This window comes from Mastomys coucha, unplaced genomic scaffold (assembly GCF_008632895.1).
Source record: "Mastomys coucha isolate ucsf_1 unplaced genomic scaffold, UCSF_Mcou_1 pScaffold15, whole genome shotgun sequence".
Lineage (NCBI taxonomy): Eukaryota > Metazoa > Chordata > Mammalia > Rodentia > Muridae > Mastomys > Mastomys coucha.
In genome coordinates this window covers 79476635-79499418 of record NW_022196897.1, presented here as the reverse complement: position 1 = coordinate 79499418, position 22784 = coordinate 79476635, and the positions used below count along the sequence as shown (strand labels likewise).

The 22784-nt window shown below is 53.0% G+C and overlaps 1 protein-coding gene across 1 annotated transcript in view; it reads left to right on the top strand.

The window, feature by feature from the left end:
* Cd82 (CD82 molecule) overlaps nt 1–12068 on the top strand; it is a 43668-nt gene extending 31600 nt beyond the window's left edge. The window contains exons 5-10 of the mRNA XM_031371102.1: nt 1681–1805; nt 1917–1991; nt 9263–9364; nt 10426–10629; nt 10853–10936; nt 11230–12068. Of these exons, the coding sequence (XP_031226962.1) occupies nt 1681–1805; nt 1917–1991; nt 9263–9364; nt 10426–10629; nt 10853–10936; nt 11230–11307 (668 nt within the window). The 3' untranslated portion in view covers nt 11308–12068. The remainder of the gene's footprint in view (nt 1–1680; nt 1806–1916; nt 1992–9262; nt 9365–10425; nt 10630–10852; nt 10937–11229) is intronic.
* Nucleotides 12069–22784: the final 10716 nt, after the last annotated feature.

Here is a 22784-nt window from a genome sequence, read left to right as displayed (position 1 = left end):
TCTGAGTGAACCTTATAGGAATGCTCTGGGTGAATTATGCAGTACAGTTTAATCCCTTTGACCATGAGACACTGTACAAAGTCCCGTTTTCCAGAGGAGGAAGGAGGAAATGGCTTGGCACTGGTTCTGGAAGGCTGATGGAGCTTGGTCACCTGACTGGCGTCCCTTCAGTCCCCGTGGACTGCTTTCTACCTCCTGTCTCCCCTGCTGGCAGAATCAGACACACTCTGCTGCTGTGGTCAGTGCAGGGGACACCCTAGGACAGGCACCAGTCAGTGGCAGATTCAGGCACCCAGAGGCTGAGTGGGGGCAGCGGGTCTTGGGGTCTCACAAGGCGGGCTCCCGGCACCGCAGCCTCCTTAAGCCTAGGGAGACCTGGATTTGAATCCAGAGAGTGCTGGAGTGTTCAAAAGGCTTTAGTCCAAGGGCCTTGCTCAGGGCTGGTACATGGCACCCTTTTTGTCCAGGTCCCTTTGTGTCTTCTGGAGCCCAGACTGGAGCATCTGGCCTTGCCTCAACCCCCAGAATGTGAAGCCAGTGTGAGGAGCTTAGCTCCAGGAATCCCCATTCACTTCAGAGCACCAGAAGTTCTGAGCAGAAATGGGAAAGTGCCCGGGAGCCTGGCAGCAAAGACAGTGGGCCTGGGTCTCCCTGAGTTCTGGAACAGGGCCTCCTGCCATCCACCTCCCATCTGTGTCTATTTCCACCCCACCCCACCCCACAGCCACCACCTTGGTTAGCAAGCAGTGAGAATGACCAGTCAGGCCTGTTTCACCCCTCCTGAAGGGCCCAAGTTGTCCCTGGCTTGCCTCACCCCTGGGGGAACACATGAAGGATTCATTTTCCTTCCAGCAGAACTTGACCCCAAAGGCCCCAGTAAGAACTGGATCTCTGAGAGGTTCTAGTGCATGCCAGCACTAGAATGATCAGTTTGAGCTAGCCTAGGCTCTAGTAAGACCATGGTGGCACACCTTTAATCCTAGCAGAGGCGGGCTGAGCTCTGTGAGTTATAGGCCAGCCTGGTCTACATGGTGAGTTCCAGGACAGCCAGGGCTACATAAGAGAGACTCCATCTCAAAAAGAAAAAAAAAAAAAATCCTCTATTACCATTGACCTCCACCCTCTGACCACAGATCCCATCTTCCTTTCTGAGGTCTGCCCAGCTCCCCCAGAGCCATTCCCTGGCAGGTCACCATTTCCCCCACAGGCCCAGCCTTCCAGTCTTTTCCTCCCTCTTGCCTTTGCACCTGTCTTAGCTTCTGCTCCCTAAAATCAAGCCAGACTCTTCATCAGCTGATGTTTTCCCACCCTGCAGCCTTTCCCTGGCCCATGTCCTGGCCATCATGTGCAGGTCTTCATCCAGAACCTCTGTGATATCTGCCACCTGACCCACACCCTCCTCCTGATGTCAGGCCTGGCTTGCAGGGTCCCCTAGGAAATATGACCCAGCCCCACCCTCCTGCATTCAATCTCAGGAAAAGCAGATGAGAGGTGTAGAGAACAAAAGAAGGAATAAGAGTCCCTGGCTGGATGGGACTGGAGTACCCAGAATGGGGGTGGGGGAGTGGGGGTGGGAGGGGGTAGGGTAGGACCATGGTCGCCCCAACCGCAGCTCTAGGGAGTCAGACTGCCTGTGTCCTGTGGTTCATGGCTCACTGGGCACATGCCCTTCTCCTTTAGAGACCTCATCCAGCTCGCTGCAGGTGGGGGCCTACGTCTTCATCGGTGTAGGTGCTGTCACCATAGTGATGGGCTTCCTGGGCTGTATCGGTGCTGTGAATGAGGTCCGCTGCCTGCTGGGTCTGGTGAGTCAGGGTCCTGAACCTGTGCTGTCCCGGGTCCCCTGGGTAGGGAGTTCTTCTTGGGATGGGTTAGACACCCGCGGGCCATAGCTGACTCTGCGCCTTTGTCCCCAGTACTTTGTCTTCCTTCTGCTGATCCTCATCGCACAGGTGACCGTAGGGGTCCTCTTCTACTTCAACGCTGACAAGGTAAGCACCCATCTTCTTGCTTCCAGCAGGTGAAGTCTGCTGAGGCAGGCTCAGTTGTCACAGATAGCCCAGGAGGTCATGGAAAAACTCTGCACAAGGACACCAAGGTGTCCAAGGTGGTGAGAGTGGCCAGCTGGACTTGTCTCCCCTAGTGGGGGGCAGGCAGAGTTGTCCCTCTGCCCCTGGGGTTGGGGTAGCTCTTGTGGCATTTGTAATTGAAAATGGGACCCGTAGAGAGAAGGCCAGAGTTTGAGATGGCATTCAGATTGCTGTGCGGCCTTAGATTGACCACTTCCCTCTCTGAACCTGCCTTACCCTCAGTAAACGAGGACTCTGGGGACCACCAGAACATGGCTAAGAGAGCAGCTGATCCATGTGAGGCATTTTTTGTCACTAAAGCTCTTGAGTGTGTGTCAGATGCTACCAGTGTGCCATGGATGAGTCCAGGGAGGAATCTGATGATGCAGACGTGACTCCTTTGTAACAAAGAAATGTTCAGCTCTCAGGGTGGAAGTCAGACTTGCTGCAGCTTAAGCCCAAAGGATGGTTGCTGCTGCTGTCTCCATAAGTCGCCTTTAGAAGCTGGGAGACTGGTCAGCCGTTGCACTGGGATAGAGTTTCCATAGCATGGCACCTTATAATCACAAGGTGGCTGCCACAGCACAAGGGACAGCTGTGGCCAGAAGCGAGGGCATTGCCAGCCAGGGCCATCACTTGTCTCAGATAGCCTTCTTGCCCTGGATCATGAAGGCATTTGAGAGAGTTTAGCATGGAGCCTTCAGACTGGCTGTTGGGAATTACATCTGCCCACTGCTCAGGTCTGAGCACCTGCTGTGTGTACTGGCACCATCTAAAAGCTTCACACACATGAGCTCTGGACAGTGGCCTTGCAGGGCAAGTTCCATGTAGACATGGGAAAGACAAATGCTTATTATTGAGACAGGGGCTCATTGTGTAGCCTAGGTTGGCTGAGAACTCAGAGATCCACCTGCCTCTGCTTCCTGAATGCTGGGATTAAAGGCAGGCGTGTGCCAGCATGTCTGAAGACGTGGATGCAGAGGAAGGGCATTGGTCATGGTCACCCAGACCCCAGCGTCTCTGTTGCTGGGTCCACACAGGCCACAAACAGAGCACCATGCTCACCTTGTCACACCCATGGCTTCAGTAGTCACCAGCCAGGTCTTGTGAGAGGCAGGGTCATTCCCAAGCCTACATCTTGCTGGTGGAGAAATCAGGGAGGCCCAGGCTCTCCAGCTGCTTTCAGAGGCCCCACTGGGGCCCAGCTGATGCCTGCGGCCTCTCTCCCATCTTGCCATGCAGCATGGGCAAAGGCTGCTGTGTAGCCATAGGTCCCTCTTGGAAGCTGAGAACTTTGGTCCAACATCAGCCAGCCCTTGGAAGAACTGAGGAGCCTGGTGCTGTGCTATTCACACACCGAGTTTGCTTATTTCTTGAAACCATGCAGGAGATGGAGAGGGAAGAAATCTCATTTTCAGATGTGGGCACTGAAGCACAGAGAGGTTAAACAACTTACCCATGTTCACACAGCCAGTGAGCAGCAGAGGCTGGATGGAAACCCAGGCATCCTGGTTTAGGGGTCATGCTGATAAGACATTCGTTATGGTGGTTCCTTACCTCAATCTGCTTTGGTTTGTAATGCACACCCAGCCTGTTCTCCAGATGATCTGGGCTGGCTCCCAGTATGGGCTGCTCCCAGCAGCTGCAATCAAACTGAGAGAGAAAAGAGCCTGTGCCAGGAGCAGAGCCGCCATGACAGTTGAACCATGACAGCTGAGGGCTGGCCTGAGCCCTGATCCTCTAGGTGGCCAAGGCAAAAGAGTCACTCCATGAAAGGAAGCTAGCCTGGATGTCAGGCAGGAAGGGGAGGGTGTAGGGTCAGATGCTCATTTTTCCCTTGTGGCTTTTATGAGGACCCAGTCAGGGCACCTGGCAGTGTCATTAGGTAGAAACTGGTCTTCGCAGGGGGTCTGAGTCACCACCACCACACACACACACCCCGCCCCCAGTGGAGCCACCATCTCTTGGTGAGGACAGCAAGGCCAAGCTTGAACAGGACCTGTTTTAGATTTACATTTTCCATTCAAGAAACAGAAACCTCACAAGAGCCAAGTGGCTTTGGCCATAGTCGCACACTCAGCCACCCCAGAGTGGCTTCCCCAGGGTCTCTCTGCTTGCTGCTGCTCATCTGTGATAGAAACCCAGGAGTCCCGCCTCTGGGTGCCTCCAGCCCTGATTAGGACTGGCTGAAGAGAGCTGTGTGCCACACAGGGCTACCTCAGGCTCCATACCTCACTCCTTCCTGCACAGAATGGGGGATCCCTTGTGCTGGTTGAGGTTCTGCCCCTTCACCCATGAATTGGAAGGAACATAATCCACCACCCCACCCCACCCCCAGGGCACTATGTGAGTCACAGCAGGAGACTAAACATCCCTTGGTGATGCTTATTCCTGCAGACAGGCCCAGCTTGGAGGGAGTCAGGGAGCCCCCAGGGTTTCTCAGGGCAGAGGAAGAGGCCTTCTGAAAGATGACTGGCGGCTCCTCAGAGGCCCACTCTGAATTGGTTCTGAGACTCTGGTCAGGCAGTCTCTTTCTGCCTCAGCTTCCTCTTCTGTGGAGTGATGCTTCAGGCCACTCTCTCTTGTGTGTCTCTCTAGCAGAAACGTTCTCCGAGACAGCAGCTGCAGCCACTCAGTGACAGTGTAGCCCACGAGCAGAACGTCAGGCCCCCTGTGTCCCATAGACAGTGTCCCTGGGAAAGTCAGTGCGTATAATCACACCCCAGATTCTCCTAGGCTGTGATGTCACCAACCTTTTCTCGTTGTTGTGAGACTAGGTTTCGTGTACTCCAGGCTGGCCTTGGAATTATGATGTCACCAGGGATGGGCTTGAACTTAGGATACTCCGTACTGCCCCCTCCCAAGTGCTAGGAGTACAGTCACTACTACCCCTCATTCTCCAATCCCCCACCCCCAAGTTTTATTCAGTTGGGGGATGAGACACAGGGCTTTGTGTGTGTCAGGAAAGCACTGAGTCACCAAGGCACATCCTCAGCCTCCCCAGTCCCTTTGTAAGATCTGAATGCTTCTAGGCGGCAGAACCCTCAAAGGCCTCCTCCCAGTGCCATCTGGACAGTGGTAAGGTAGAGGGTGCAAGGCCCAGGGTGAGGTCACAGGGGCTGGGGGTGCAGTCATCACACATGGGCTGCTGGCTGCATTCACCCAGCTAGTGTTGGGAGCAGAGACCAGGTCTGGCATTCAGGCGTCCTGCTCCTTGGCAAGCTCTGATGCAGGTTGCTGCGCGGCTTGGTGATGTTATATACACCCTCTGAGCTGTGTAGATGTCTAGGAAGGATTCCGCTGATCCTAGGGCAGCAGAGAGTGAGGGGGCCAGGAAAGAAATGAGGTCTCCTGCTTCCCTGTTGACAGGCTGGTTTGGCTGCAAAATGATAGCCACGTGCTGCCTGTCCATTAACATGTTCAGGGGGTACTAAAAACCTGGATTGGGTTGGAGTGCAGGGCCTGGAGCTACAACCTGAGGAGGAAGGGCTTCGTATGGGGGTAGGGTGAGGGAAGACTGCTCCCGGGGCCAGAAAGCCTGAAGTGTCCTCAGGCCTGTGTGGCAGAGGTGGCAGGCCAGGTTCCCAGAGACAAAACCTTCCCTGTGAATGGTCTGCTCTTTTGGGAGGGAATGTCTCAGTCATAGGACAGATGGCCCTTTCTTCCCAGCTGTGAAGGGAGAAGGCAGCTGGCTGTTGGTTGCCCAGGGTCATAGAAATGTGGGTGGAGTCTCTCTAGGGAGCCAAGAGGCCTAGGGCCCTAGTGCTCTGCACAGAGATACAAACTTACAGTCAGCCTTCAGTAGCTGGGTGCGTGACACTTCTGCAGACTGTGGAGCAGCGGGCTTCTAGAATCACGTGGGGTAGTTATTAGCGGTGGCATGCCCTGCCCATGGCCCCACGCAGAGGGCCTTATTCCTAGAAAGCCCTTAGAGGAGCACCAGGCAGCATGCTCAGTGGGACCCCAGGGAGCAGTGCTTGGCTGTTCTGACATGTTAGAGAAGACTGTGTGCTGTCCTGCAGAACCTGCAGAGGGACCTTGGAAAGGAGGGCAGAGAGCACCAGCCATCTTTCCCCAGGAAAGGACTTGATTGCTCCTGCCTAGTCCAAGCTAGGACTTAAAGGAACCAATACCAGCAAGATAGTGGGGAATAATATGCTGTAGTGAGCTGCTTGCCTTGAGAGACCCCGCCCTGTGGCATGCTTTTGTGTGGTTCTGCACTCCCCATGACAGGAAGCCTTTAAGCAGAGGACGGGAAAGTGTGGGAAAGAATCTTAAGTTGGGTGCAGTGCTGCCCTTGAAGGTCCTGGGCCAGTCACACTCTGAAACAACACTCAGCCAGGGAAAATAACAGTGTAGGCTTTTGGGGGGGGGGACTGTCTCGGGTGAGGTGGGGACTGACCAGGTGGAGGCCTGCAGGATCTTAGGAGCTGCCCTGATCTGAGTTATGGAATCTGCTGCTGGCTGGCTGTGTGACCAGGAGACTTGCTCTCCTAAGAAGTCGGGGACCTGTGGAGTCCTACGGGCTCTGACTCTTAGATGGCCTGTGGTTGGTCTGACTCCCTGGGAAGATGTGAACCAGGGACATTGCCCTTTGAGGTCTCTTTAGGAGGGATAATTTGACAAGTTTGGGAGGGTAGCTGGGTTGACACCATTCCAGGGACCAAGGGGACAAAGAGACCCCTAGTCAGTCATGAATCTCAGTTTCTAAAACTCTGACAGAACTCAGCTCCTCTCTACTGCTAGCTCCACTCCTCTGTTGGTCTTCCCCCTCAGGGAGCCTGTCAACCCCCTGCACTAACACAGAAGCCCACATACAAGGCTGTACAGCACCAGGCGGCAGCCTGGGTCGCTGACCCCAGCTGTGTCAGCCACATCCTGGACTACAGGATGCTGAGTGATTTCCATGGAAATCACCCACCCTGGTGGAAATCACCCAGGGCCTCTGTCACCTATTGGTATCTGTGACAGGGTTGTGGAGGAGGTAGGGAAGTCCGGCTGCCATGACAACCACACTGGGAAAATACAGAACCCTCTGGCTACATGAGGGGGACCTCCTACCAGGGGCAGATGTGGAAGTGATGGGGAGATGTGTCTTCAAGGCCTGGGGATTACCTGCTTCCTAGAGACCAGAAACTAGGCCCAGATGGTCAGGACAGCCAGACCCAAGACCTGCAGGCAGACAGCCCAGTTGTGGGGTGCGCAAACCACAGGAGTTTCTCTGGCCCCAGTTAAAATTCTTGTGATGGGCATGTGGTTGAATGCTGATGGAGCCTTGCAGGTGGATGGTGGTCTGGGTTCTGGGAACAGACAAGCTCCAGTCCAAACTTCAGTTCTTGCACATGGCTGTGTGGCTTGGCTAAGTTCACAAGCCAGTTGCTGGGCCACAAGTCAGGTGGGAGGGTCAGTTGAAATGTCTCAGTAAGGGCTCTGTGGAAGTCATCCACTGTTGAGCTGTGAATTGGAAAGATCTGGAAGCTGTAGAATTCTACGATGCTTTTTCTTTGCCCAGTTTTTGTTGGCTTGGGTGTTTCGGGTTTGTTTTTCAGTCAGGGTGTCATGCAATCTAGGCTGGTCTCATGATGCCTACATAACCAAAGATGGCGTTGAACTTTTCACTCTCCTCCCACCTGCTGAGTCGTGAGGTGCTGGATTACAGTGTATGCAGTGCTAGAGACTGACCCCAAGTGGACCTAAACAAGTTCTATACTAACTGAGCCACACCCCAGTCCATGAGGATTCTTGAAGACAATGCTAGGAGCTTTACTGGCCTGAGAGCTCTGGGCCGTTTCCCCAGGCCAAGCCGGGAAGTAGCTAGGAGCCCAGATTGTTGGCCCCGCTAGAGGAGGTGGGCATCCTGGGTGCGCCACTCAAGGCTCCCTTGGGAGGCTGGGAAAGAGCATCCTGAGTCTGGAGAACATGGTTATGTCGGGAAGAGAGACAAGTATGTGGCCTTCCTGTACATAGGGATCTTTCTGGTTCTCTCATAGGTAAGCAGGTGATGGCATCCAGCTTGGCCAAGGCTGTGTGTTAGAGGGAGGTCAGCAGGAATAGCTGCCTTGGAGACCATGTTCCCACTTTTGTGGCTCTCACCTCGCTCTGGGAGGCCATGGCCTCTGTTCTCTGAAGACCTCCCCTACCTCACACCCCTGACCTTCCTCATACCAAGAAGCACAGGATTCCCCAGCTGGTGGGGACTACTACTAGTCGGGATATGGACTGTGAAGTCCCAGAGAGGACAGCCATGGAGGGCAGCCATGAAGACGCCCACAGATCTTCACCCTGCCCCTTCTAACAGTTATGAGGACCTCAGCCTCGTGCGGTGCCACTGGCCGTAGGGAAGGCCAGCTCGGCCACATGGCTGAGGAGGAGAGTCTTCTGTTGGGGTTCCCGGGCCGCTTGCCTGCAGTCTCAGGGCTTTCCTGAGAGACTGCTGCCCATTCCACAAAAGCAAGAAATTGGACACACTCTGCCTCTTCTTTTCACTGTCCCTAGGAGATGGGTCTTATGCCTAGCCTCTGTGATGACCACTAGGAGTCCGTGGGGACTCCTGTGGGGAGTGTCTTTATTATCTATACCCACACCTAGATGCCCCATAGCCAACACCCACACACCAAGTGGGAAAAGAGACCCTAAGTCCAAATAGAGAATGAGCTATGGCGCTGTCATTTAGCCCTGGACAAGGATGGTGAGGGAACAGCGACAAAGGAGTAGGAAAACACTGTTCTGTAGAGTGGCCACAAGGCCTTTCCGAGGAGGTACAGTTTGACAGGGGACCTAGCCTTGTTCAAATCTAGGGGCACAGCATCCTGAGCAGGAACAGCACAGAGGCAGCAAGAGGCCTTGTGTAATGGAGCACAGCACAAAAGAGCAGGGAACCAGGGCTGGGAAGACCTGGGCAAACGGCGTGGGACTTTGTATGTCCTAGGAGGACATTGACATGTCTTTTGAAAGTTGTAGGAGGCCATGGGAGGCTTTTCAGCGTCGAAAGGAAAAATGCCTGCTGAAGGGTAGGCCATGGCTGAGAGGGTTTGGCACGGAGCAAATGGGCACCAGGGATTACCAGGATGGTGGATGTTCTGCAGCCATGAGCATGGCCTGGGATTGCTGTGGTGGAGGAGGCAGGATATGAGCATGAGCATCCCTGAGGCCCAGGTTCAAGCCCAGCCCTGACCCTTGCCCTGCCTCTGCAGCTGAAGCAGGAGATGGGGAGCACAGTGATGGACATCATTCGGAGCTACACTGTCAATGAAACCAGCAGCCGTGCGGAGGCTTGGGACTATGTGCAGGCGCAGGTGAGGATGGGTGTTGGTGATGAGTCTGAATGACAGTGATGTGGTGTGGCTGTGTTACCCTTGGAGACAGGACACAAATGCTCTTGGCCCCTAAGCAGTCTTGGAGACAGCGCTGCCTCTTCTTTGTTGGTCCTGGAAAGATTGACCCTTCCTGGTGTCACAGAACAAGTGAGGACTGCCTGTCCTCCCACTGGGGCAGAGCCTGTGGTACCTACCCTTTTAACTTTCTGTCAGAGCTCTTGCCAGCAGGAGGAATAGCCCAGAGCTCAGCTTCCTTACACATGCTTGGAGCGCCCCCTTCTGGCAGATGAGAACTTGGGCATAGGAGATGGCTCACCACTACCACCACTACTCCCCGCCCACCACACACACACACACACACACACACACACACACACCCACCCACCCACACCCCAGCCCCAATCTGTGATTTGATTTCCCAAGAAAGCCTTTCTGCCCTCAGGACAGAGCATTTTGTCTTTGGAAACAGTGGAATGATCTCGTCTCTTTTCTCACTTTGGTGACTAGGAAGCTCTGCCCCAGATCTCAGGTGCTGGTCTTAACACTGGCTGGTAGTCTTAGCCTTGACTGGTCTGTCACTGGGCTCTCTGGAAGTGTGTGCCATGTTGTCTGCTTCACCCCATTAGAGACCTTAGTTCCTAGTCTTCATTTGTGGAAAGCTCTGCTCAGCTTGAAGTGGCAGAACTGGGGTTTGAACCCAGCCTCTGACCCCAGAGCCCCGTGCTCAACCTTTGCCTCCTGATAGACAGCCTTGCGTGCATTCCGTACACCTGTGCTGACTGGTCTTTCACTTGAACTCACCTCCTCCACTCTATGCATATGCTAACAACCTCCAATTATCAGACTCTCCACTGTGTTGGTAGTTTGCAGTTTCTCAGAGGCCTCTTGAAGTCCCTTCTGATGCACAGCACTGAAGTTCAGCCCTTGTGCATCTCCACCACCCAGGAGGCATGGAAGTGGCCAGTCTGAGTCTCCATCCAGAGGTGGGCTGCTTAGGATCGGCTGAGTGGCCGATCAAGCAGCCCGTCCCCACTACGCAGGTCAAGTGTTGTGGCTGGGTCAGCCGCTACAACTGGACAGAGAACGAGGAGCTCATGAACTTTACCAAGACCACTTACCCGTGCTCCTGTGAGAAGATGAAGGAAGAGGACAACCAGCTCATTGTGAAGAAAGGATTCTGCGAAGCCAACAACAGCAGTCTTCCAGGCCAAAACAACCCTGAGGATTGGCCTGTGAACCCAGAGGTATGTGTGGGGCTGGCAGGCTGCAGCCTAAGGATTGGCCTGTGAACCCAGAGGTATGTGTGGGGCTGGCAGCCAGCAGCTGGACTCTGCCACCCTGAGAGGGTCCTTTGCTTCCCATCTGCTCACACTATGATCTACAGGTTCGTGAGGGGTCTGCTCATGACACAGTCCTGGGCAGGCCCGCTGCAGCCATGCGCAGAGGCTGACGTGAGTCTTTCCACAGGGGTGCATGGAGAAGGCGCAGGCGTGGCTGCAGGAGAACTTCGGCATCCTTCTGGGCGTGTGTGCTGGAGTGGCTGTCATTGAGGTCTGTCCCTCTCCCTGTGCAGCCTTCCCCTGGGCTCTGTCTCACATGTCCCTCCCCTCCTGCCCTTACATTGCTGCTTTCCTGTGAACTGAGTGGCCCATGTGCTTCTAGAGCTGCCCTGACTTCAGCCCATCTGGCTGTGTGACATCAGATTGGGCACTGTCCCTCTCTGGGCCTCCTTCAGCAGCCTGCCTGTCTTGTCAAGATGGTTGTGGCTGGAGCCCAGTGTGGAGCTGGATGCCAGGGTTCTGGGACCTGGGCTGGCCATCCTGACTTTGATCTGTCCTTCACAGCTGCTGGGCTTGTTCCTGTCCATATGTTTGTGCCGGTACATTCATTCTGAAGACTACAGCAAGGTCCCCAAGTACTGAGGCTGCGGACGTCCCCACTGTCCTGGCTTTCTCCACCCTCAGCCTCCCACAGAGCCTCTCTAGCTTTTTCCTCACATGGGCCGTGCTCCATCCACCACTGAAGCCTCTGGCCCATCTTGGGAAGGTTGTATGGGGAACTTTCTGGGCCTGGACCCTTCTTCCTGCCTTCCTGCCACCAATATGGGGGCCCTGGCTATTCTGTGGCTCTCCATCCTACTGCCTGGGATATTTTAACAGCTTGAAATGGCTCCCCGTGTTACTGTACACAGGATAGCTGGATCTCTGCCCTGAAATCATATAATATTGTATTAAAACCCAGGGAGGGTGGGTATAGCACCTCCGGCTGCCCAGGGAAAGGCCACGAAAAAGGTTAGTGGGTTTCCCTGGTGTGACACTTTCTCCATGGGTTTTCCATGTTTCTGTGGGAGACAGGCTAGGCAGTTCTTCCACACACTTGGAACATCCCCCTCCCAACCTCAGTTCAGCAGGGAACTGAACTGAGGGGCTGCAGAGGGACTGGCCCAGTTAGCCTCTGGTGAGCTCTTCTTGGTGAGGGCCCTGACAGCTTGGGTGCATGGGCCCCTCAGGTCTGGCACAAGACCCTGAGTTCTCTGGATGAGAGGAGGGTCTGGACTGGTGTTTCTTGGCAGCTGTCCCCTGTCCCCTGGGCTAAGGGTGGGTGAGGCTGTGCCTTGCAGGGTGAGGGAGGGGTTCCATATGCTCATCTCTGAAATCAATTATTAAAGGAGGGTTTATAACGATCCAGCTTGCGGCGGTGGTGTCCTGAACTATGGGGTGGAGAGGATATGGGGATCATAGGAGGGAGCCATGGGATGAACCTGAAAGCATGACATGGGGTTCCTCTGTCACAGCTGACACCAGTTCACACTCGCTGTCCTTCCTCCTCAAAGACCTGGGTACAGGTGCTTAGAAGGGGCTGTAGAGAGCCAGGAAGCCACAGTGGAACATCAGACTCACAGAAGGAAACCTTTTCATAATAAGCCCAGGAGGTAGGATGTGCAGACTTAGGGCTTTTTGAAATGGACCATCCCTCACAGCCTCTGCACACTCATTCCGGACAAATGCAGAGACAAATAACATGAAGAGGAGGCACCCACACAGGAGCTGACGGAGGGTGGGAGGGACAGCCCAGTGGGTACTTCTGCCACTCACCTGTGGAGCCCTGGAGGACTGGGAAGACCTCCCTCCCCTCCCGTCCTCTCCCCTTCCCTCCTAGTGAGTGAATCTCTCAGCTGTGGAGGAGGAATGCTTCAGCAGTACCCACCAGGGGGCACTGCTGTCCCATTTTAGGAGCTTAGGGAACCAATGGTTCCTGTTTACTGCAGGCACCTGGCCTGCTGAAAGTCTCTCAGTCAGTGGGGACACTTAGGATGTAAACTCCAGAGTTCAAGAGCATGGGAGGGGGCTGGGGCTGGGGCTGCAGAGCTGGAGGAGATAAGGAATCGGCATTCATGCAAACCAGGGAGTGATTCCTGAGTTGAGCTGATTTAGATTAACAGGATCTAGTAAGACTGAGCCATGGTGTGTGTGAGCCAAAGAGAGAAGAATGAATAGGACTCAGCCAGAGAGGCTGGCCCTGGGATAGAAGGTCAAGAGACTTTTTGTGGTCAGAGCCCATCCATACAAGCTCACTGCTAGGCCCACCATGGCACCCTGTGCTAGGGCAACCACTAGGCCTCCTCTCTCTCCCTTTCTCTTCCCCCTTCCTCCGTTCCTCCCTCCCTTTCCCCCCTCTCTCATTCCTCCTTTCTCTTCTCCCTCTTCCTCCTTCCTCCCCCTCCCCCTTCTTTTTCTTCTTCTTCCTCTTCCTCCTCCTCCTCCTTCAAGCCAGGGGTTTAGCCAGGCAGCATGCAGCCCTGTGTGAGACCTGAAATAAGCACTTACCATGTTCCAGAGCTGGTGTCTCTGAGTAATGCTGGCCCAGCTTTTTCCATTGATAACCTTCGGTGCCCTAGAAAGTGTCATATTAAAATATAAAGTTGGGCATAGTGGCACACCTTTAATTCTAGCACTCAAGAGGCAGAGGCAAGAGAATCTCTGAACTTGAAACCAGGCTGGTCTATGTAGCAAGTTCCAAGACAGCTAGGGCTACCGTAGTGAGACTCTGTCTCAAAAAAGAAAACAAAAACAAAACTAACAGAAACCATAAAACATTACAAGAAAAAAAATATACCTTTAAAGAATTATGCACTGAGTAAAATAAACAGCCTAAGTGGCCCATTAGGTAGCAAATGCATTCAGCACACCTAGACCACTCTACACAGCTACTTCCTCAGCAGACATCACTAATCAATCACCAATTGCATTTTCTTGGCCTAGGTGCTCTCTGGACATACTTAATGGTCTCCATTACTCATTGTGGCCTTAGATTCCTCAACTCAGCACTCTGAATCAATCTGTTGGAACTCAGTGAAAACAGTTGGCATCTTCTAAGCTCTGAGGGTTATGACAAACCATGAAGTTCTACCTCTGTGCTTCCTGGTGGAAAGCTAAAGGGGAAGTTTCAGGGATAACCCTTCTTGTCCCTGTCCTTAGTGATAGGAAAGGTGGCTTCCTGCACTCTAGAACTCAAGGCTACTCCCTGCTAAACCCCAACCGGTGACAACTTTTCTGTCACTGGGCCAACAAAAGCAAAAAAGGAGCCTGTGGTGTGCCCAGCTGTGTGTTACCCACTAGCAGTAGGCACAAAAGCTGTGCTCTTTGCCAAGGAAAACCTGGGAAGGCCAGCAGTTGATACAGTGGGGTCCCAGTTTTACCCAGCAGTTAGTATTGAAATAGCACGTGCCTGGAGCCCTGCTTCACAGCTACTGAGGAGTTTATGGTGTTAGCTCAGCCTACTGTCTGAGCTGGAGGCATGGAGCAGGAGAGTTGATGACATTGCTGCATGATGGAGTTGTGCCAAGAATACCTAGCCGTGTCCTTTGTAACAGGTGAGGAAGGCTAGTCAGAAGGTGGCCTGGGCCTGGCTCCTGCCCACTGGCCATTCTACAAGAGAGCATGCAGGGCAGTGTGGGAGTTCCAGCTATACAAGTTTAGTCCTGTGCTGCATGCATCAGGGACCTGCATCAGATATGGAGAACTCAATGTTAAGCTGATCTCAAGTCTGTGTGGGGCCTGGAAAGGGTCTGATCCACTTAGAGGCCTCTGGGAGGTTGGAGGTAGCCCATCTCACTCAGAGGAAGAGCCACTGCTAATGTGACAAATGGCTGACTGAATTCGAGAGGCTACAGGACTCTGGGCACTGTTCTTGGGGGTTTCTCCCTTTCTCCCTGAAGCTTTGGATTTAGCAGGGTGATGTGGGACCCTCAGTGGGATACTTGTCACTTGGCAACCCCAGTCAGAGGATGTGCCCATTTCCCTTGGCTCACCCATCCTGCAGTGCCCCAGGCTGAACAGACCAGTCCAGTCTGTGGGAAGTGGGACATAGCAATTGTTAGGGTCTGTGGGGGTGACGGGAAGATGGCTGCCGGGTGGGTAAAGTGTTCCTACTCACAGTGCCTGCTGGAAGGAGGGAGTTCCATGTTGGGGTCTTTGCCAGGGGTCCCTTGGTCCCCTGAGGTTGGAGTCAGTACATAGGGTGGGTCTCTTGCTTCCTGCTGCAGTCTCTTCTTAGCCTGAGTTTAGGGAAAGTGACTACTGGATTAGGAAGCCAAGACAACCCTTACACCCATACCTACCCATGCAAGCACACACAGAAGGGCCGCTGTCAGCTAGCAGGGAATTGAGAGCCACTGCAGATTATGGTAGGCTCCACACTGAAAAACACTAAAGACTATGCCAAGGTCACAGGATAGGGGTTCAGTCCAGGCTGGAAGCTCTTACCTGCCTACTCACCTAAAGCCTGGTGACTAGAGGGCACCAGAGCAAGGACTGAAGCCCATACTTCTGGCTTCAAAGGCCACTTGGGCCTCTGCCCCTGTCAGGGAAGGAGGTGATAGTCCAAGAGATGCCCTAGTAGTTGGATGACCCAGGGCCGTATGTTTTCTGTACACTCTGCTGTACTCTGGGGGAATGACTCCATAGAGGAGTCCTCAGTAGCTTGGGCAGGCACCAGACAGATATTGGGTCTGTTCCATCCACCTCAGCCCCACATCTCTGCCTCCTAGGAGGAAATCTTGGGTTCTGCTGAGCTTGGGAAAGCCTCAGGCTGTGTCATACTGTCAAGCTATGAGCCTCTCAGGTATGAGTGGTCTCTGTGTCCTCCCTTCCCCACCTCACCTCCTCCTGCCCTTCCTTCCAGGCCTGTGAAATTGTCAGGAAGGTCCTGGTCTTGGACGCCTAAATCCTGAAGTGTCCCTTCAGCACTGGACTGCTGAGCGCTCTGTGCTCCTGTAGGGTCTTCAGTGGGCACCAGTGCCACCTCCAGGCTGCCATCCCTCCTGTCATGGTGCAAGCTAGGGACGTGCTGGGCAGAAGATTGTCACATTGGGTATGTTGGACCGAAGGAAGAAAGGTGCCCTTGGTAGTGCCCAATAGTGCCTGGGTCAGGCAGGACTGTGCCTTCCAGCCCCTGGGGAAGCCAGTGGCAGTGCACGAGGACAATGGTAGGCATAGGTGATGACCAATGGGAAGGGAAGGCTTAATCTAGGATCGGTTTTGTATATAACCCATATGCAGGGGCTGAGAGAGGGTGTTGGGGGGAATCTCAGTGGTCAGTGTAGAGTGATTTCAGTTTGACTAACTGCTGTGGCCCGTGGGGAAGAGTTGTTCTAAATATCAGGCCAAGGTATGTGCGTGCACACACGGCACACTTGTGTGCCTGACCCTTGGATGCCCCAAGGGCTCAGTCTTTTCTTGGCTAGGTGAAGTCACAGCCTTCCTCCCTGCAGACAAAGCAGCAAGAGGGCCCGTCAAAGAGGAGTACTCCAGATGCTGGTCAGTTCCCAGACTGGTGTAGATCAGGGATCCTTCAGGCAGCCACTTCCACAGAGGGATCACAGGGTGTGTGTAGAACATAGACCCTGGGTCCTCCAGCCACCAGGCCGGCTCCTGGGTAGGGCTGGCACCTCTTCCTGCCTCAGGAGTGTCTGGCTGTTCTTTAGGGGTTTTCCAAACCCATGAACTAAGGTGAATCCATTCATCCCACGAGTGCTTTCAGGAAACTAATAGAATTTCAAGTCTCTTAAGAATGTCGCCATGGGGCTAGCAAGATGTCTCAGCACATAAATGCTGTTGCTGAACAAAGATGCAATCCCGGGTTTGATCCCTGGGAACTCACACAAAAGTAGAAAGCATAAACTCCATAAAGGTGAACTCAGGTGCCTCATGTATGCTACCTTGTATGCATGCCCCACACACTGATAATAAATTTTACATTTAAAAAAAAAAAACAAGCCGGGCGGTGGTGGGGCATGCCTTTAATCCCAGCACTTGGGAAGCAGAGGCAGGCGGATTTCTGAGTTCGAGGCCAGCCTGGTCTACAGAGTAAGTTTCAGGAAAGCCAGGACTATACAGAGAAACCCTGTCTAGAAAAACCAAAAAAACAAAACAAAAACAAAAGCAAAAACAAAAAAAACCAACAGGAGCTGGAGAAAGAGCTTAGTGATTAAGAGAACTGGCTGCCCATTCAGGTGTCCTTACTCTGTGCTGCTGCTGGAAGCCATATTGATGTCCGTGGCCTGTGATGCTATGGAGGACCTGTGCCCGTGCTCCATGCAGCCGACGGCCATGTTGATGTCTGCCACCTGGGACCATGATCCCTGCCCCCACTGACTATAAAAGGCAATGGAGTTACTTTTGCATTGGTACCGGTCATTGCAGACTCACAGTTGAGAAAGAGGGACATAGAAGGCTTCTGCGACAACTCCTACCTCCATCCCCACACCCCCAAAGTAACAGCCTAGACAGGAAGCTATCGTAGAGAACTTGTGATAAGGATGCTAGAGTGTAACTCTCCATAACTTATGGCTCTGGTGGGGTGCACATGGGGAAGGACTCCATTTTCTTTAAGCAGCTGGCCACTGGGAGTCTAACCATTCTCCAGGGAGTATATGGGCAACATCAATTAGACTTGTTTGTTTTTCTTCCTTTTAGGGGGAGGTCATAAGAGTGGGGAGCAGACCTGGGAGCACTGGGAAGTGAGTGTGATCTGGGTACATGATTGTGCGATTCCCAAATAATAAAAATATGTTTGGGGGGGGGGGGGAAGCACTGGCTACTCTTCTAGATCCACAGGGTGGCTCATACTGTCCTCAGTTCTAGTATCAAGGGATCCAGTGCCACCTTCTGGCCTCTGAGGGCACTGCACATATAAGATGCAGAGACATACAAGATGCAGGCAAAGACACATGCAAAAATAATAAAATAATTTTAAAACTCAGTGCTGTGAATGAGACAGGGGCTATAGAGGGATAGCATTTGGCTTGCAGGGGGCTCTGGGCCCCAGTCCCAGCACTCTACAAAATAACAAACCACAGAAGCAAAAAAATCCTACCCCAGCCCACGTGGCCCATCCTGACCCACAGAAAGATCCTGACATGCACATGCACATGCATACATTACAAACCTTTGACAGGCACAGCCACCCACATGAATAAAGAGACACCTCAGCATGCAACGGCCAGCTGCTGTGAGCACAAGCTAAGCCAAGTGCACAGTGGGACACGCAGGCCATCCTGGGGAAGGAAGTAGAAGAATGGAGAATAGCTACAAGCAGGAAGCAGGAGTTAGGCTGTCCCCCCACTGAAATCAAGTCAGTTAGGAAAAGAGCCCACGTTCCCAGAGCTCACAGGGTAAACAGATTCATTTTGCTTAGGTCTTGAAAGGAAAATAGCTGTAACCCAGTGTGACTGGGGGAGCACATGCAGTCCCACACATGCTTCCTAAGAACCCCACAGTGAATCTCACCACCAGTGGCTCATCATCTCCTGCAAGTGGCCCTCCCATGACTGAATAAGGTCTACAAGGAGAAGATGGGGCTGTGAACCTTCAGGAGACAAAGCTCTGGTCCCAGAGGCAAAGGATTCTGATGGAACAGAGCCCTCCTTCCTATGTCACCTCAAATGCCTCAGGCAACAACCTAAGTCTGGAGCAGGATAGACCTTTCTGCAAGACGCTGGGGAGAAAGAACAGCTAAAGTCTGAAGCCCTGGGGCAGGATGGGTGGAAGGTGGGGACTGAAGGAGCCATGATTCGGTCTGTGATAGATAGCACAATGCCCACCATCCTGACTAGACTGACTCCTGGGGACGATGACTCAGGGTGATTGCTCCTTTCACGAGGCCTCAAGTCCAGCAAGAATTAAAGACCTCGTTCAGAAAAAGAATGGAGAAGCTAGGCCTTTTCTGAGGCAGCATACCCAGTAAGATCCAGCTCTCCATCCGTGGACTCATGCAGTAACTATTGCTAAGAGCTTATGTATATCCAGCCTGGAGGGAACCCTGGCTCATCCAGAAGAGCAGGGTCCATGAAGCTGTTGCACTTACAGTCTTTTGGGGCCAGGGACATGAGGGATGCAAACACAAACTAGGAAATGCCCTTGTGTCCGGGACAAATAAGACAGCATTGGAAATTAGATTTCATCTTCCCGACTGTAAGTGCACATGATAAATGGAAGAAGCCAGTCCCTGGACTAGCTGCTGTCACCTGACTGCCACATGATAGACTGTCCTACAGGCTACTCTATCAAGATGGGGAGGGGGGAAGCATTCACCAATCAAAATGTGAATGCAAATGAGACACTTCCTACTGCTTTGCCCAGCTCCCTGCTCTCATTCCCCAGCTGGCTCCTGATTTGGGCCTCCCCTCTGTGCACCTGGCAGGAAGACCTTCCTCAAGAGGCCGGGGGAACTGTCTGCAGCTTACATGGGCGGAACTGCTTAGTTCAGGATGGGTTAATGGTTTACTTATCCAGCAGCTAGGGACAGGGGTTATCCAGGTGTGCTGTATAGACATCCTGCTTCTGAGGTTTTGAGTTTGGGTTGACTGATGAGAGATGGGGTCACCGGGTCCCCACAACTGCACTGGGGGATGTGCTTGCCTGTCCTGTGACATTATCTGCTTTCCATCTCCTATGGAGGAAGGCACTAGAGGGGCTGGAGGTAGAGAGAAAGGGCAGAGAGGGTAACCTAGAGGATAGAGAGGGTAGTCTCAGGGTAGAGTGTGGGGAAACTACCCTGGTGGGGGGCAGGTACCTGGAAGAAGCCAGCCCCTGGACTGGCTGCTGTCACCTGACTGCCACATGATAGACTGTCCTATAGGCAGTAGGTGTGTGTGGGTACTGTGCTCAACTATTGGCAAAAGTTCTGCATTTCCGGTCAGCACGATGACTCTGGCCAGCTCCCCTGGGACTTGGCTGAGTTTGTGACTCTATTTGGCAAGCAGGATATGGGGAAGAGACAGTATGCCGACCCCTAAGCCACAATCTCAAGTTATTGTGAACACATGCACACACACGTGCACATGTACACACATGTACAGAGGCAGAGACACAGTGACAGGCAGAAAGACATCACACACACAGACACACACACACACACACACACACACACACCAGGCACTGCAATATTGAGCCCAGGTCGTCATGATGGAAGACTAGAGGTAGGGTACTCATCACTGGGTCCAGGCATCAACGTCCCACCCCCAGAAGAGCTACCTGCTCACTCCCAGACGCTTGTAGCCAGCCACAGGTGCAAGTAAAAGCCAGCAGAGCCTGTGGCTGATCTGCATAAACTCTGATTCTTTTGTGCCTAGAACTGGAATGTCAGTTACTCCACCTGGTCAGTAGCCAATCTAATGATGACCTCATACAACATGTAACAGTACTGACAGTCACTTCTGAGCCCTTGACAGATGGTACCTCAGCCTTGCAGGCATATCCTCTCAGTTAATCATCAGAAAGGCAGGATTGAGGCAGCCTACAGTGGTCCAGGGCAAGACAGAGGGACAGTTGGAGGCAGCATGGAGCCGAGATGCCCGTCCTCACAGACTCACTGTCTGTCTCCTGCCTGACAAGCTCTAATGTCAGCAGTGTGGGAGTGGATGAATTCTGGACACGGGAGCTGACATCATTTGGAATGCTCGCAGTCTCCCGCTCCCCAGCCATTCCTTGTCTCCCCCAGCACTCCAGTGCCCAGCCTGGGCCTCTAATGCCTGGGGAAAGCATGCTGACATGGGGCCATTTGCTTCCTTCCCACATCCTATTTGATCAGCAGATATTTATCCAGGGGCTTCTAAAGGCTCATTGCTAGAATGGTCTTTTTTTTTTTTCTAGGGGAGGGGGAGGTAGAGGAGGAGAGTTGAGACAAGGTCTTACTATGTAGCCCTGGATGACCTGAAACTTGCCCTTAATCCAGGCTGGCCTCATACTGGTGGTGATTATCCTGCCTCTACCTCCACAGGTTACAGAATTGTAGGGTGTAGCACCAGACCCAGTTGAGACTGCTCCTTCTATAGTGATGGATTTTCTGTGTTTCTATTATGTGCCAAGCCCTCTCATCCCTGAAGTCCTCCCAGCCAGGCTGGGTCAGTTAGGATCACTCTACATGTAAGAAAAGGGACGCTGCAGAGAGGTACAGAACACTTGTAATGCAGATGTTCACAGTGAACCATTGGACTGAGCACAGGGTCCCCAATGGAGGAGTTAGAGAAAGGACTGAAGGATCTGAAGGGGGTTGCTGTCATAGGAAGAACAACATCAACCATCCAGAACCCCCAGAGCTCCCGGGAACTAAAGCACCAACCAAAGAGTACACATGGAGGGACCCATGGCTCCAGCTGCATATGCGGCAGAGGATGGCATCATATGGCATCAATGGGAGGAGAGGTTCTTGGTCCTATGAAGGCCTGATGCCCCAGTGTAGGAGAATGCTAGGGAGGTGAGGTGGGAGTGGGTGTGTGGGTCAGGGAACACTCTTACTGAAGAAAGGGGAGGGGGGATGGGAGAGGGGATTCTGGAGGGGAAAGTGGATAACATTTGAAAAGTAAATACATAAAATATCCAATAAAAAAAGAAGAGAAAGAAAGTGGCTATCCCAGGGTCTACCTCCAGCTTGGTTGAGTTCAGGCAGGTGTCTTTCCCCCTGGCCATCATAGTTGTGGCTTTTGAATTGCACCTCTGATATAGCTCATATGGTAAATGGCTTGCCTAGCCCCTAGTGTGATCCCCAGAACTGTATAAGCTGGCATGATGGCATATACTTTTGGGAAATAGAGGCAGGAAGATCAGAGAGTTAAAATTAAGCTTGCCTACATAGCAAGTTCAAGGCTAGCCTGGGCTACATGAAACCCTGTGTCAGATAGGTAGACAGACAGACAGACAGACTTCCTCAGACAACTGTATATGTTGCAATCAGGGGCTGGAAGGCTGTTAGAAGACACTGCTGGACAGACTCTCCTGACCTCAAGTGCCAGCTGGCTAAGACTTGCAGGGTGGTGCAGAAAATTTCATGGCTGAGAAAGAGTGAGAAATAGTCCCACCACCAGGCTCTAGGCACCAGCCCTTCCTTCCCTGCCTGAACGATTTACTAGTGGGAGGTGCAGGGGGTGTCCAGGTTGCCTTCCCTTTCCAGATGATCATGTCCCCAGAGGGAGGTTGTGTGTGTGTGTGTGTGTGTGTGTGTGTGTGTGTGTGTGGTGTACTCATGAGCCTGAGTCTATATGTGTCACATGACTCTTGAGTCTGTGCAGAAATGTTGATACTTCTGTTCAATGAGTGCCTGTCACAGCCCCAACTTACAGTAGATGCTCATCAGCAAACGGGAACTTCCAATGCATTGCACATAACCATCCCCAACTCCTGGGTCTGGAGGACTCACTGAGAGCCTCAGGGCTTTGCACCGGACCACTCTCACTCCTAGCTCATGAACAGAGAGGAAGGAGAGCACAGCTGCTCTGCACTGACAAGGGTTCCCAAGGGTAAGGAGCAATATCAGGAAACCCTGGAGGTGAAGAGAATTCTGGGACCCATTCCTGCAAGTGAGCCCAAAGCAGGAGGAATAAAAGCTCGCTGCAGAGGAAGAGAGCTCAGAGGTGTGGGTGAGCAGGTGTGGGTGAGTGTGGGCAGGTGTGGGTGAGGGGACTATTCTACTAGCATCTTGGTGTCATGATTGCTGGAGGGGCTTGAGTCAGGGTAGGGAGTTAAATTTCAAGACCAGCACACATGGCACAGTTGCTGCTGAGGAGAGAGAGTAGGAGAGCAAGCTATGCCTCTGCCATGAACAGAGGGATTTTTCACCACTAAAACCTGATCCATGCAATGATGGGATGGTGAGCCTAAGTAAAGGAATCCACCAAGGAAGGAGGGTCATCGGTGAGCAAGCAGGGGTCTGAGGATGCTCCCAGGTTCCAGTTGGAGCAGTGTTCACACTTCCTGAAGGAAGAGCACAGCTGCTGGCAGATAGGAGGCCATGTGGCACAGGAGCCCAGGAAAGCTGGGTTGAGAAGTTGGGTAGTGAGCTCTGGGGGCAGATGTATGGGGACAGTGGCCAGTGAAGAGGAAAGGAAGGATGTCTATGTGGG